The 16,775-nt window shown below is 35.7% G+C and overlaps 1 protein-coding gene across 1 annotated transcript in view; it reads left to right on the forward strand.

Annotated features, from left to right (window-relative positions):
* Positions 1 to 16,775, forward strand: part of LOC122816777 (cytochrome P450 2K1-like) — a 397,116-nt gene that overhangs the window by 177,717 nt on the left and 202,624 nt on the right. Inside the window, exon 5 of the mRNA XM_044089795.1 lies at positions 329 to 505. Within this exon, the coding sequence (XP_043945730.1) occupies positions 329 to 505 (177 nt within the window). The remainder of the gene's footprint in view (positions 1 to 328; positions 506 to 16,775) is intronic.

Below are 16,775 nucleotides of genomic sequence, written 5' to 3' on the forward strand. Positions count from 1 at the left end.
TAAAATTGTGGTTTTCTGGCAAATTAGTGGCAAATCATTAAAGATCGAAGTTATAAAATAATGTCAAGCGTTTCAGTTTCAGACTTCATACCCTTCAGAAAAATTAATGCTAATGCAAAACCTGTTATACTACCAACTTTCTAAGTTTGCAAGAGCAATATTTAAAAATTGTCCCTATTTTTGGGCCTTTGTCCCACTTTTATTTATGTTTTTTCCAGATTTCTTGCTGTAAGAGGTTGAGAGGTGTGTTTACATATCTTCATTTAACAGGTGTCATACGATATTAGCATTAAAATGTATCTGACTCTATGCTTTGTTTTCATTTCAGCTTTACAATGCCTTTCCTTTTCTAGGATTCCTTCCTGGTGCTCTCAAACAAATAATTAAGAACAGAGAAGATTTTAATCGTGAGATAAAAAAGATTTTTGCTGAATTTAAATCTACTCTTAATCCCAGTGATATAAGAGGTTTCACTGATGCATTCCTTGTCAAGCAAGAAGCTGAGGTAACTTTGTATAGCAAAAATGTAAAGCATATATTGAGAACTAGAAAGTTCTGTGGTGTATATTTCATACTGTAGTTTATTTCTTTTCTTGCAGAATTCAACTCAGACACCGATGAATGTATTTTTTCTGGAAGTTTTTTTATGTTGTATTGTTTCAAATTGTGACAAATTTACAGCAAGATGATCGTCAACATAAAATATTATGGTTAGTCTCGTAAGAGTGATGCAAACTGCATTGCTTTGTGCTTTGCATTACTGCTTCCCATAATCTGCTATTTCCATCAATCACATATTTCCAGAAACTTCAGCGTCTAATGTGCACTTCCACTATTGTCATGACATATGTGGGTACCACAAGGTTTATTTAGAGATTTATTCAAAATGCTGGGGGTTTTTTTTTGCATTTATTCTAACATTAACTGGATTTTTCACCTCCCCTCACATTGGTCAGTTCGGTCTCTTGGTATTGCTTTCTGGGAGGGCACAGAGGAGGTGTGTTCCCATTTATGAAGATGCAGCCTTTGTGATGAGCCATGAGGTATACTGCATTATTAAACATCACTAAGCTGTTTCATGTCTGTCCCTTACAAAGACCTCAGAAAGATTCCTATCATTGATAAGCACTCATGAGGTTTTGCCTTAGAAAGAAATTGAAGTCATTAAAAGGAAAGCATATCATTTTTCATCAGAACAACTAGTCCCACTGAAAGTTGCCATTACTGAATAGATTGAATGACTATGTGCTTTTAGGAAACAAAAAAGCATGCCTAAGCTCTTTGGAATTTGCATTTGGAATCCAGCTTGAATTAATTTCTACCAGTGCACATTTCCTTTTCACAGAGCTGCGGTATTAGAAGCTTTAAGCTGTGGAAATATTCATGTGTATACTGCTGTGCTGCTTGTCTTGCTATAGGGGTTCCGTTATTTATTTATGCTTGTAGATAACTTAGGTTTCTGGAATTATTTATAAAAGCTTTTGGATAGGACTTATTAAATCTTTTGAACAAGTTGTTGGATTCTTATAGTATGATAGAACACAAACGCCTGGCAGGTAGGTCCACAAATTATGGTAGAGAAGAACAAAAAAGAAGAAGAGGAAAGATTAGTGAGGTTGGATGGACATGAGATACAATAGGGAAGGAAGCGGTTGTTAGGGAGGATAGTAGGAAGGAAGAAATTGGGCATTAAGTAACTGCAAAAGTAGAACAGGATAGACTGGCAGAATATGTAAGATGATAGCTGAGGCAGGTTAGGGCAGAGTAGCAAATGGTAAGGGGATTATTCAAGAGACATTTATGAAGCTGAAGTCAAGATTAGATACAGAAGAACTGCCTGTGAGCTGTCAGGTGAGATCTTAATGCAGTAGTGCAAGGAAGGAAGTTTGGGTAATGCAGAAAATAATGTATTTTATAATTTAGGAACATATGAGAAAGCTGGCTCTATATATTAATCATTAGCAAAGAGGACAGCTAGCAAGCTGCTATAGGGGAAATGGTGTGCCCTTGGTGGTATATACTATTTAAGAAGGGAATTTAGGGCAGGACACTTTAGAGTTATAGTGAATACAGAATCTCAAAGCTGTATAAAAATAAGTATTAATTTCAGTCCATTTAAGGATATCAAAGGCATTACATTAGTGGGTTTATCAAGGAACATTATGGAGATTCATTGCACTTGATGGTAAGGACATGAATGCATGTGGAATGAATGATGACTTCATATAAAGAATGAGATTATAGGTGTAGATGTCTTAAAAAAACTGATGTAACAAAAAACAAACAAATTTTACAGAATTTTTTCTCTGCTATACCCTGCAGCAGTCAAGCCTATGTCTGTAATGGTATAGTGCAAAGAGTGAGGCAAGAACAACCAAAATAATTAGAACACATTGTTGGTAGTATGTAAAAAAATCAGGCAGGTGATGGACTAGTGCTACTCTAGACCAAAAAAAAGAAAAATGTAGACGCACCTGAAAAAATACATTGCAAAGAAATATGGGTTAAAATAGCTGTGCTACTCAAACAGACTTTAATGTTAATGGCTATGAAATAATGTAAGTGAGACAAAGTCTGAGAGAGCTAAAAGTACCTGTCAACATGTGGGTGCATTTGTACGCCATGCTTTCCAGCTCTGGTTGAATGATCTATCGCATGTGTCAGGTGCAATAACATAGGAGCAATAGCCCCATTGCCAAAAGGGTTAACAATGCCGAATGATCAGAAAACAAGCAGCTGTTAAACAACTTCTGCAAGGAAAGTAGCTCCATATAGAAGGGCTTAAGGCAAAATGGAAGTGATTTTATACACTTGTTTAACAATTGCTACAAAAATTAGTTCGCTATACATAAAAAACTAATAAAAATGATAACAGTCTGACTATGCTGGACTAATTCACCATAAAATGTATTGAGAACTTTCATTTAAATGAAAAGACTGCATAATCAGTTGGGAGGGTGGCTTAATAGTTGAGGTACTTGCCTTACAAACACAAGGTACAGGGTTTGAGTCTCACAAAGGATAACTGGCTAGGCTTAAAATGGCTCACAGAGACAGTTAGCCTAGTACTAAACTATGAACCTAAGAGTGGCAAAACACACAAGAAATGAAGCATTTATAGAATACACACCAAGCCATGTAATTAAAAAACACCTATAAAGATGACTTTACTCTATTGCAGGTATCTCTTTCAAAATACAGTTAGTGGGCACAGCAGAGGTTTTATCTAAAAGGAATGATAATTTTGTCCCTATTTTATGGAAGCACCTATGCATTAATGAGAACAATAAAGTGCAACACAATAGAATTGTGTATTTCAAGGTTATGTGTTTCGCATTTTCCAGTGATAATAAACAAATCAGCAATATCATATGTAAGCGCTGTCACGTTTTTGACCACTTTGATGATCTTTAATGTAAGGTAGGTGTTAAAAAGATTTTTATTACAAAGGTGGCATGAATATTAAGGCCTGTTTAGAGAGGGATAAACAAAATCGACCATCCAATCTGATATGGCAAAATGCAGCACCTGCAAGCTGTTTAGTTGTATCAGTGTTAGTAAATATGCTGTAGTGGGTGATAGAACTTTTTTTTGATTGTATCAGTAATGGTGTGGTGTATCTTGTGACATGTACCTCATGTTCAGTTTTATTATGTGGGTAAGACCAAGACAAGGCTTAGGTACAGGTTATACTAACACATGCATGCTGTAAGAAAATGATAGTAACAATGCTCTGGCAAAACAAAGTCTTGTTTGTCCAAATGTTAATAATTTTTTTTATTGTTTTGTGTTTGAAAAGATTCAATCACAGGATAAGGGGGGGGGTGGCAAAATAATTTACTTAAGAACTATTTTGACAACAGAAATTACATCCTGATAGAGCACCACAGTTAAGTCACTATGTGTACGTTAACTGTATTTTAAAATACAAACACAATAGAGTAAAATAATCTTTGTTTGTGTTTTTTGATCACATGGCTTGCTGTGTTTTCTTAAAATGTTTCATTTCCTGTATGGTTTGTCATTCTGATGAAAATGTTTCATTTAGAAGAAAGAACTGAACACATTTTATGATAAATTAATCCTGCATCATCAGACTGTTATGATTTTTATTGTTTTTTCATGTTTTCAGTCTGGTTTGCTGTATTTCACCTTTTGTTTTACAGCTGAAAAACTGAAATTGTCAGGGGTGGGATTCATTAACTCATTCTTGCCTAGTCCTACGGTAACCAAAAGCTGCCTGAGCAGAATGGGGTCTTGCTTTCTGTATGTCTCCATCATCATCTTCTTTTGGCTGTTCCTGTTAGGGGTCACCACAGCGGATCACCTGTTTCCATTTCTTCCTGTCCTCTGCATCTTGCTCTGTCACACCAACCACCTGCATGTCCTCTCTCACCACATCCAATAAACCTTATCTTAGGCCTTCCTCTTTTCCTGTTACCTGGTAGCTTCATCCTTAGCATATTTTTCCCAATATACTCAGCATCCCTCCTCAGCACATGTCCAAACCAACGTAATCTTGCCTCTCTGGCTTTGTCTCCAAACCTTCCAACCTGGGCTGACCCTCTAATATACTTATTCCTAATCCTGTCCACCCTCGTCACATCCAGTGCAAATCTTAACATCTTTAACTCTGCCACATCCAGCACAAACTCCTGCCTTTTTGTCAGTGCCACTGTCTCCAACCCATATAACATAGCTGATCTCACTATCCTGTTGTAGACCTTCCCTTTCACTCTTACAGGTACTCGTCTGTCACAAATAACTCCTGACACTCTTCTCCACCCACTCCATCCTGCCTGTACTTTTTTCTTCACCTTTCTTCCACACTCACCATTACTCTGAACTATTGACCCCAACTATTTAAACTCATCCACCTTTGCCACCTCTACTCCTTGCATTCTCACCATTCCTCTATCCTCCCTCTCATTCACACACATATATTCTGTCTTAGTCCTGCTGACCTTCATTCCTCTTCTCTCAGTCTAGAGCATATCTGCATCTCTCCAGGGTCTTCTCCACCTGTTCCCCACTCTCACTACATATCACAATGTCATCTGCAAACATCATAGTCCTGTCTGATCTCGTCTGTCAACCTGTCCATCACCATTGCAAATAAGAAAGGGCTCAGAGCCGATCCTTGATGCAACCCCATCTCCACCTTAAATGCATCCGTCACTCCCACTGCAGACCTCACCGCTGTCACACTACCCTCGTACATATTCTGAAAAACACAATGCAACTCCTTCTGACCTTCTCTGTACTTCTCCATCAACACTCTCACAGCAAACATCACATCTGTAGTGCTCTTTCCTGATATGAAATCACATATAACCAACACTGTAGCTCCTTCTGAAGGTTATACGTCCTTATTTTATGCTTTTGGTAATCAAAATAAGAATGATTTTTTTGGGAAATTTGTCTTTTTTATTCAATTTTTCTGAATATATCAATCTTATAAAAATGGAAGAAGACATTCTTTAAGCAAATTCAAAAAAAAAAACTTCAACAGAAAATAAAGTCAACATTTGAAAACATGAATGCAACTTTATTATATGCACGTTATCTACTTATACACAAGTTTCTCCATTTAGTCTAAATGAATGCAAGGTGATAATGCCTGTAAAATTTGACGCTTAATAAATTAGTAAAAAGCACCAGCACACCCCACAGAGCACAAAAAAACGATGTAAACCGGGAACCACTGCAGTTTAATAAACACTGTAAAAAATAAATGCTAATAAAATGTAAGGTGCGTTTTCATCTAACAGAAACTAGACTTCTTCAAATGAATGGCAAAATAAACACACAACTTCATTTATATCTGCACAGTGCAGAGCCGTGGACCCAATGAAATGAAGGGTCCAATGATTTAATTAAACCTCCATCATAAACATCAGAAAAAAATCCAATAAACTAAATAAAAAAAAAACAATAATCACTCATTGCAAAAATAAATCCAATACAAAAAATACAGGTAAAATGACATGTTAAAATATCTGTTAAAATAGTTAGCAAAATAAATCAACAGTGATATCTAGTGGTTGAAGTATATATGTAAACCATATTAAAACATTAAGTGCCTTCAAAGTAAGAAACTAGACCAGTAGTTGGTTAAATAATGTTAAACAAAAATGCACTTTACATTTTATTAGCGTTTTGTTTTTACAGTGTTTATTAAACTGCAGTGGTTCCTGGTTTGCATTGTTTTTTGTGCTCTGTGGGGTGTGCTGGTGCTTTTTACTGTATTGTGTGTGGTTTTGGCACATTCTCTCCTTTGGTTCTTTGATTGATGCTTAATAATTTAATCGTATGAGCTCACCACAGTGCTTTGTTCAAGTTATTCTTTTCGAAGAATCAGTGTCATTTGAGATACTACCTACCCACGCACATACATCAGATTTGGTTCTCAGAAGACCTCTTTTGATCCCAGAAATATATTACTTCTCCCCATCATTCTATCTCTTTAAGTCTAAAAAGAAAAAAAAAAGATAGAAAAGGAAATCAGACTACTACTTCTTTACAGTACCGTGCCTGGAGTCCCATCCTCTGGCAGGTTTCTAACCCTTTCCTGTTTTGACTCATCTTCTCTGTTTTCTTGGACCATGGTAGCCACTTTTCTACACATTCTGTTTTATTTGCCTCCCCACTCAAAATTTCTTCCATTTATGAAAGTTCTTTCATTATCTTATAAAGATCCTACATCTTTGGGGATCTACATTCTTCCAGCTCCTAGTAATTGCCTTATTTGCTAGTAGCAAAACAAACCCCAGTAAAGCTCTTTAATGTTTTGACTAAACATTTCTCTCCTATAACCCCAAAAGAAACATAATGGAAGAGCATACCCTTCTCCAGCCACAAATTCTCATTCTGTTCCTGGGTTTCTCTTTCATAATCCATTAAATCAGGCATGTCCAGATGATATACCATCCCTTCCTCATACGATATCTCAAACATTGTGCTGATACCTCAGGAAATATATATATATATATATATATATATATATATATATATATATATATATATATATACACACACACACACACACACACACACACACACACACACACATATACAGAGGCCCTTCCAAGCAAAATTGCAAAATTTCCTGACATAAGTGGCACATCGCTGTGCAGCATAAACCCTTTCCTCATTGTTTTACTGTTAATCTACTTCTCAACATCCTCTTTCAGGTCTATGCACTTCTCCTTTTTAAGGTGGCTCTTACCTCATGGAAAACTGAATATTAGCTTATCAGACATCTTGTCTAACTTCCTAGTTGCTACCAAAGCCTTTCTATAGTGATGGCTCCTTTGCTACTAACATGCTGTGGTGCAGTGGCAGCATTGTCGCCTCACAGGAAGAGGTTTTCCAGTTCGATTCTTGGCTGGGATGCCCTGTGTGTTGAGTTTGCATGTTTTCCTTGCATTCATGTGGATTTCCTCTCATGTTGCAAAGACATGCATTTGGAGTGTTTTTCCCCACGTCTCCACTGAAAATTGGCTTCCTTCCAAGTCAGACTTACCAGGTAAACAAACATTAAATAAATCTACTGATTTTGTATATGGTTAACTTGGATATTATAAATTAAATACCCACTTCCTTTATATAGGGAGCAAAACCTACCCCACGCTTGAAACATACTAGTCTCTCCTCTAGTTGAGACTAGTAATGTACTCACTGGTGCCTTTCTAACCAATTTATAATGTGAACTACTTCCACTTTTCCATCTACTAAATGAAGAAATCAAGATGTAACTGCAGGAACAAAGAGACCAATAATCACAAAAGCAAAATATAGTCCAGAAGAAGATAATGGTCTCACCACGATGTATTATAACAAACCACACTGTTCCGTTAATGTAAATTGTAGATTTTATTCCATAAGAGAAGATAAAGAGATAAGCGCTTTCGCGTAGATATGACTACGCTTCATCAGATACTTTTTTAAGAGCCAGAGGGTAGTTCTTATAAACCAAAATTGGCGGAAAACATAGCCAATTAACAAATTTAATTAACAATTAAAACAAAACATCTTAGTTAGGCAAAGTCTTTAACAAGATGTCAGCACACAATATATTTAAAAACAGTATATTATTTCACGTTAGACTAAATTAATTCATCTATAAAAAATATAAAAATTTTTGTATAATAAATAATATAACTAAGTAAATAGCATTTGAATATGAAATACATGACATAAGATGTGCAAAAAAGGCATGAATGCTATAAAATTAAGTTATATCTAGTGATGACTGTTATTTTAAAGAGATATGATACAGGTTGTTCTAACAAATTAGTATGCTTATCTTATCTTCTTCTGGACTATATTTTGCTTTTGTGATTATTGGTCTCTTTGTTCCTGCAGTTACATCTTGATTTCTTCATTTGGCATATTTTGTGTTGTAACTGCCTAACACGATGGAATCTGTAAACGTTGAATTAGACTACTGTCCGGAGACGAGGGATACTACTTCCATACTCAAAGGACTTTTACGCTGCCAAACGAACCCTTTATTGGCTCTGGACCTGAATGAAACTACAAGTGTCAGTTCTACGCCTAATACAGATGAAAACTTGACTGAATTCCTTAAACTCTCCAAGGAGTTTGAGGATGACTTACACAAACTGCAACGTTATGCCTGGCAAAGGCAACACCTCGAAGCATCCCTACACTTTCGTGTTGTACCCAGGGGCATGCGGGTTTTCTGCATGCCCACTTATGGAGAAAACCACCCCACCCTCTTAAAAAAGTGGCAAGACTTAAATATTGAATTGGGGTTCAGCTACATGAGACTGCTCATTGACTATTTTGCACCTTTTGAAGCGGACTTACGCACTAAGATTGATCTTGCACATAAAAATCTGGTTCAACGTTTTAAATCGGAATATTGTAAAACAAAGATGCAGGATATCTTTTTGCATGTTAATGCTTTCAGTGACAGACTTAAACAAACCAAATTAAAGAAACTACAATGTGACCACACAGATTTTTCCCTCTGGCAAATATTTGTTTGGCCGAGGAACAACGCAATACATGCTCGTCAACGTGATGACACGCCGTCTGAACCCGTTCCTTCTTCACCCATGAATTCACATTCTAACACTACTCTTCCTGTTACAACAACTTCCTTAACAGAATATACTGTTGGGCTACCGTTGATTAATGATACCACCAACACAGCCCGAGTCTCTGAAACACCGCCACCGAATCAGCAAGCCCTACTGAAAGTTCCAGGAGAAGTTTCACTTGGAGCTAGATCAAAAGTGAATCAGGATATCACTCGTTTTTTACCTTACCCTGTAAAACAATCGTTCCACAACAGGGGACGATCAAACAGCAGAGGGCCCAGGAAGCGCAAACATTCCGGAGAGAGGTACAACCAGACAAGAAAACTAAGAAATTGACTGTTGTGCCTTTTAATTTATCTACTTTGGTACTGGATGACTCTGATATTAGTATGTTAAATAGAGGTTTAAATTTTATTCATGCTCAATGCAGTAACCTTATTGACACCCTGTTTGATTTACGATTGTTTTGTAGATCAGTTTCGCTTAAGAAGTTTTTTAAAGATCAAGGAAAAACCTCTGTAGATGAGAACCCCATTCATTCATTTAAGTGTAAAAGCAGTTTTACTCCAGCGATGCCCCTTAGTGTAGATTGCTTTTTAAAAATATGTGAAAAAGACTTTTATTCTTTATATTCCAGCAATGTTAAGAGGGTTGCTTATGTAAACCTTTCCTCTGATGAATTTAGGTCTTTAACTAAATTTAAAAAACAAACAGAAGTGACGATAAAACCTGCAGATAAGGGAGGTGGGGTGGTCATTCTGAATACATCTGACTACTCAACTCTTATGTTAGATATGCTTTCAGACTCTACCACATATAGGATTATTACTTCTAATGAAGTTAATAAAATTATCATTAATGTACAAGAAGTATTACATGATCTACTTTTATGTAGACAAATTAGCATAGATACATATAATTATCTTCATATTGAACACCCAGCCACACCTATTATAAAAGGAATACCGAAGATTCATAAAAATGTGGTCCCCATCCCCATGCGACCCATTGTTTTAGGGAAGGGCTGGGTCACATCTACCATTTCTACATTCATTGAACATACTCTTAGACCAGTAGTAGATTCTATTCCTTCTATATTAAAAGATACCTTCCAACTATTAGAAAGCATAGAGGAACTGAGACTAGACATGACATCTAATAGCTATCTTTTAGTCACGTTAGACGTAAAAAACCTGTTCACATCTATTCCCAATGATGTAGGTTTAGAAGCAATTAGGGAACTGTTGGCTAGTGAACCCACATTCAATGGAGATAGAATGATTTTAGTTTGCCAGCTATTAGACCTGGTTCTTAATAACAATGTTTTCATGTTTGGCGATAAAAGTTACTTGCAGACATGGGGGGTAGCCATGGGCACCCCCTGTGCAAATACATACGCCAACTTAGTAGTTCTTAATTGGGAGAAGAAACATTTATTTGATCACCCTATTTTCAAGAGAGTTAAATACTATAAACGTTTTGTTGATGACGTTTTGATTGTTTGGGAGGGTACACAACCTGACTTTGATCAGTTTTTGACGTTTTTGGAATCCACTACCTCCTATCTTAGATTCACCATGGACTCTTCTCCAGATAAGATAAATTTCTTGGATGTCTCCCTTACATTAACTAACCAGGGGACAGTTACTTCTTCAATATATAGGAAGCCAAGCTGGACAAACACATTGCTCAGCTTCGATAGTATGCATCCAAGGTACACATTTCCTGGTATTATTAAGAGCCAGTTCATAAGAATCTCCAGACTATGTAAGTCCAACAACTCCTTGTCTATAGAGGCTGACAAACTAGAATCTTTATTTATTGATAGAGGTTATGATCACAAGATGATAAAAGACATAAGACGAAATGTGTTAGGAGATCAAGTCATGGATGACCTTGCAGTCAGTACCACTAACAGCAAGCTATATACATACACTAGATATGCTGACACACACAGCAAATGCACCACTCTAAAGTATATCATCAGATATATGAGTGATGTAAAAAGCCTAGAGAAAGTTATCCACAAAAACTGGAATGTGCTTATTATGGATGAGTCAGTGAGGTATCTAGTAGGTGAAAACCCTAGGTTTTTATATAAGAATTGTGCAAACTTCAAACAAATCCTTTGTGTTGATCACATTCAGAATAATAATACTACCGCTTTTAACAGCAATAAGCTAGGCACATTTCCTTGCAGGAATTGTAACAGATGTTCCTACATTTCTGTTCATCAGTCATATATTCACCCATCCATGAATTTTACATTCAACCCTAGGTTTTTTGCCACATGTATTACCAAAAATCTGATATATCTCGCAACCTGCACTAAATGTACAGCATTCTATGTCGGCCTTACTAAGCGGAGGCTAACAGACAGAATCTATGATCACCTCTATGAAATTAAGAAAGGCAGTGAGAATAATGCCCTAGCTTTACATATTATAGATAATAAAGACCATAGCTTTCACTTTAGGGTTTTAGAAATAGTTTCCATAAACATGAGAGGAGGCGATAAAGGTAATCACCTTGCCACTGCTGAATTAAAATGGATCTTTAGGCTTGGTGCTCATCTTTTTCCCAGTTTAAATAAATTTGTTTCCATTAAACCCATTTTAGACAATAGGAAACGCTAATCCCCACACTTTAACTTAACGTCTATACATTCTGCTGCTAAATCAAACTGAGTTTTATTAAATGTTTTTAGTAGATCATTACATAACTCATTATATTCTTTATTATACATTTTTATTCTTTTTCTCTCTTTTTTCTGTTTTTATTATGCATATCATTATAACATCAGATGAAGCTCATAATGCTACAGGCTTAGTTAGCCTTTATATATATATATATACTAATATTAACTTATTATTTCAATAATTTAGTAATAAAATAAACTGTTAGATCTATTAAATATTTAATATTTATAATTATTTATCATTTTTATAGCATATCGGTTGTAGTGATGAAATCGATTGTCTAGCCATTTATTTATTTATTTATAAGCATACTAATTTGTTAGAACAACCTGTATCATATCTCTTTAAAATAACAGTCATAACTAGATATAACTTAATTTTATAGCATTCATGCCGTTTTTGCACATCTTATGTCATGTATTTCATATTCAAATGCCATTTACTTAGTTATGTTATTTATTATACAAAAATTTTTATATTTTTTATAGATGAATTAATTTAGTCTAACGTGAAATAATATACTGTTTTTAAATATATTGTGTGCTGACATCTTGTTAAAGACTTTGCTTAACTAAGATGTTTTGTTTTAATTGTTAATTAAATTTGTTAATTGGCTATGTTTTCTGCCAATTTTGGTTTATAAGAACTACCCTCTGGCTCTTAAAAAAGTATCTGATGAAGCGTAGTCATATCTACACGAAAGCGCTTATCTCTTTATCTTCTCTTATGGAATAAAATCTACAATTTACATTAACGGAACAGTGTGGTTTGTTATAATACATCGTGGTGAGACCACTCTTCTTCTGGACTATATTTCCATCTACTAACATTGTCAAGGGGAGACAGACATAAACAGTTGGGCTTCTGCTTCAGTTTCCCCAAAAGCCAGTTGTGAGCCTCTGTTACTTCCATTTATATGTGTAGGTTATCTTTCCCTGTTTTTAACTATCATAATATATCTAGATCAAGTCCTCTTTGCTTTATTGCTGTTTTCTGTAACTCAGTCTATCCTAGATCTATGTCTGCAAGTAACAAAAACAAAATATACAACTTGTGCTGCCCTAAGATCCAGCAGATCTAACCCCACCCCCCAGCACACATGATTTTGATAATACCAACTGTTCCCAGGCTACTCTTCCTGTTCCTAAATGAAGGATATTACTGCATCTTTTAAAGGTTTAAAAATGTAATTCCATGAATTCAAAGGTATTGCCATAAAAGTATGTAACACTAATGGAAGAACAGACATTTGAACTGCTTGAACTCATCTGTCTAATTTTATGACCAACAGTCACAATTTCTTTAAACAATTTAGACATTACAGTTATATATATTCACATGTAATTATCACTGTTTCTTCCAATGACAATGTGAGATACACTCTTAGGTACTGTGGTGACTTGGTTTCTCATAAATCAAAAAAATTGTACTATAGCCTGTACAACAGCATGAAATTCACTGTGATTATTTGAATCTTTTTCAAAAATAAATGTATATCCCACAATTTTACTAAACACTAAAAAGCTCAAACAGCTTCATTAAATATTTCCAGGTCACAAATATATTAACAAATCATCCATAAAGAGTGTTCATTTTATTTCCCTTCTACTAACCTTGCATACAACCAACTCAGACCACTTCATTGCCACTGTCAGTGGCTTTAGATGAAGTCCATAGAGTAGAGGGGCATAGCCAACCCATATTCCTGTTGATGTAAAGATTTCTGACAGCTCTCGTATTCACCTTAACTCTTGTATAACCACTTTCACTGATTTTTCTGATTAAGTTAAATCCCACTGGGAAAACAAAAATGTCTGGTACTTTAAGCAGTTGATTCAAACTAACCCTACCGAATGCCTTCTCTCCTTCAAAGCTGAACATCAGCAGAGGCAATTCCAGCCTCTCTGCCTCTTGTATTACCAATAGGGTTTTCATTATGTTGTCAAATTTTTGATGACACCAAAATGACCATTATATATCTGTCCTCCATTACAGATATTATCTGCCAATAAAGACATAAAAATGCTGTAATCCTGTTTTAGTGCAGCTACAGCTCTATAAGTATTTACTCAAAGAATGTCATTACCTTCCTTCAATATATCAGATATTACAGCCCCAGGATGAGTCATATCTCAGGCACTATTTTAAACACCATCCTAAATTCTGGTAACATCAACTTCCCCACATATCCATTAAAAATAACATCACAAAGAGGGAATGCAGAAAAGAAGATTAGTAAAGTAGAAGTTAAAAAAATAGTCGTTGAAGTTATGGAGTGCCTGGCAAGTGAAGGATTTGGTGTAGAAGGTCTAACACAAGTTAAATCACAACATGATGGAATTAGTCCCCAAAGCGAGCAGAAACAGGAAGATTAGGAGACATCTGAAGAAGAAATATGGACATGGGAAAGAAAAGAAAAATAGGTTTAATAAGGTGTAATATTTATGCAAAGGAGAAAGCAAAACTAATCAATACAAAAAGGACAGCACCAAAGATACATGAAGAGAAATATGGGTGAAAGAATCTGGGCATGGAAATCTTCACAATACAAAATATTAGAAGACAAAGATGAAAAGTAGAAAAGAAGATTAGCAATAGAGAAGTTAAAGAAATGGAAACTGAGTTTAGGTTATGGCGTACCTGCGAAGTGAAGACTTCAGTGTACAAAATCTAACTCGGAAAGCACCACAGAAGAAAGAGCAATGGATATCCAAATTAAGGAGAAACCAGTGGAATGCAACTGGTCAGTTACCATATGAAGATATTTTGGAGCCTTCCACAGGAAACCAATACAAATGCCGACTTGAAGCTGGACAGGAAGTGAAGGAACAGTAAACTGCAGCAACTTTGACGCAGCCAATGTTGAGGAGTGATAGGCCAGTGAGTTTTCATATGATAGAACAATGAATGACACAAGATGAAAATAAAGAGAATGCGCCACAGGAAGATGAACTAGAACTTTCTATAGAATGCCTGCAGGAAATGGAAAACAAAAATGTGTCCTCACTTTAGAAGAAAATGAACTAAGAAGAGTTGCTTCATTTAATAGAGATAGACATATTAAGATCAATGAAAAAATAGAATGCAGAAGGATGATAAAACTGAAAAAGTCAGAAGTCTGATAAAACAAATGAACATAGTAATTAGAACTGTGCATAGAGAGCCATGTGATATAACAGAAGTAAACAGAGTATATTACTCTGCAGCTAAATTAAACAGGCTAGTAATGGAAAAGAAGGGGATAAATCAAACACCATCATGGAAGTATCGAATAGAGAAAACTATAAAGCAGTTAAGACAAGAAGTGTTACTGTTAGAAGAAATAGATCAACAAAAATACTCATAAAGATATATATGATAAAATAAATGCACAGTATTATAACAGATCAGGATTTGTCATGCACTATCACAAATAATAACTAAAAATATCAGGACAGGCAGAAAACGTAGATGATACACAGATAAATATAAAGGAAGAGTACAAAATAAGCAATTTATTTATAACCCAAAAAAGTTTTATACTGAACTGGGAAACAAGGTGCAAGGAATTGAAAGACCACCAAAAAAGAAGAAATAGATACATCTAGGGGAAGTATTTATGAAGACCCTGTGGAACATAGCAAAGATGTTAAATGGATGTTAGACGTAAAAGAAAGAATAAGAAGTAACAGCCAGAAAGACTGAAACAAAGTTAAGAAAAGCCTCTAATTGGAAAACCCCAAGCCCAGATGCAGTACCTAACTTTTGGATAAAAGTATTAACATCTTTGCACGAAGATTTAGCAGCAAGTAAGAACTATTTATGTGCACACCCAGAACAAACACCCAACCTGGCTAACAATAGGAAAAACAATGCTCTTACTTAAGAGTGAACCCACAAGCTACCCTAAAAATTATAGACCGATGTCTTGCCTTCCAATGATGTATAAACTATACACTGGAATTGATGCTGACAGAGTTTATAGTCATTTAGAAGAAAACTCAATTGTCCTGGTCCCCTTCAATAAACACATCACATCGAATGACATTTGATGACCTTTATTAAAACTTCCATAACATAGATTCGATCGCCAAAATTTGTTAATTACAACTGGACATAGTATAGTTGATTCTAAACACAGCATAAACATCCTTGCAATGTTAATCAGGACAGCGTACCTACTCATCCTGCCCCAGTAAGTAGCATCCATACCTCTGCTCACTTACTTTACTTATGAAGCAGTATCCAAGACTCACTTCATATCCCATTTATTGAATTACCCATCGAACCTAATAATTCAGGACTACATGACCTTACTCATCCTGACCCAGTAAGCAGCGTCCATACCTCTACTTACTTATCTATTCAGCAAACTTCCTCCAGCTGCTCATTTTCCTTTCCCCAAATCCTTAAAATGAGCATCCAGACACCAGAGGGGGAACAGAAGAGGACAAGCCTGTCCTTCTTCTCCGCCTACCCCTACTGATAAAATAATCACAATCCCCACCAACCCACCAACAAAAAAGGGAGAGTGGGTGGGTAGCATGTTCACGCCAAAATGTGATTACTTACCCAGCTACACTTGTCTAAACCACTTAAGGCCTCCCCACCCTTACCTCATTTCCTCCCAATCATCCCTCTCTCCATTTAACCCTTTCATCTCCCCAACCCACTTAACTCCCACTAATATATCAATCTAACACCTCTTGAAGATGTCCTGGGACAACTTGGTTTGTTGATAAACCTCATTTATGGCAATAGAACAAAAGGGCAATAAAAGAAAGTCACATGGAACAAAGGATCATTTGTTGCTAAATAAAGTCATAGTGGAAACTGTAAAAAGAGGAAGAATCTAAGTATGGCATGGACTGACTGCAAAAAAGTATTTGACAATATCCTACATTCATAGATAAAAGAGTACTTAAAATGTATAAGATACACCCTACCCAGATAAACTACAACACATTGACCATGAAACAGTGGCAAACTACTTTCCAGTTAAGTCATGATAAAGGGCAAATTATTA

This window comes from Protopterus annectens, chromosome 12.part0 (assembly GCF_019279795.1).
Source record: "Protopterus annectens isolate FY-2018-M chromosome 12.part0, PAN1.0, whole genome shotgun sequence".
Taxonomy (NCBI): domain Eukaryota; kingdom Metazoa; phylum Chordata; order Ceratodontiformes; family Protopteridae; genus Protopterus; species Protopterus annectens.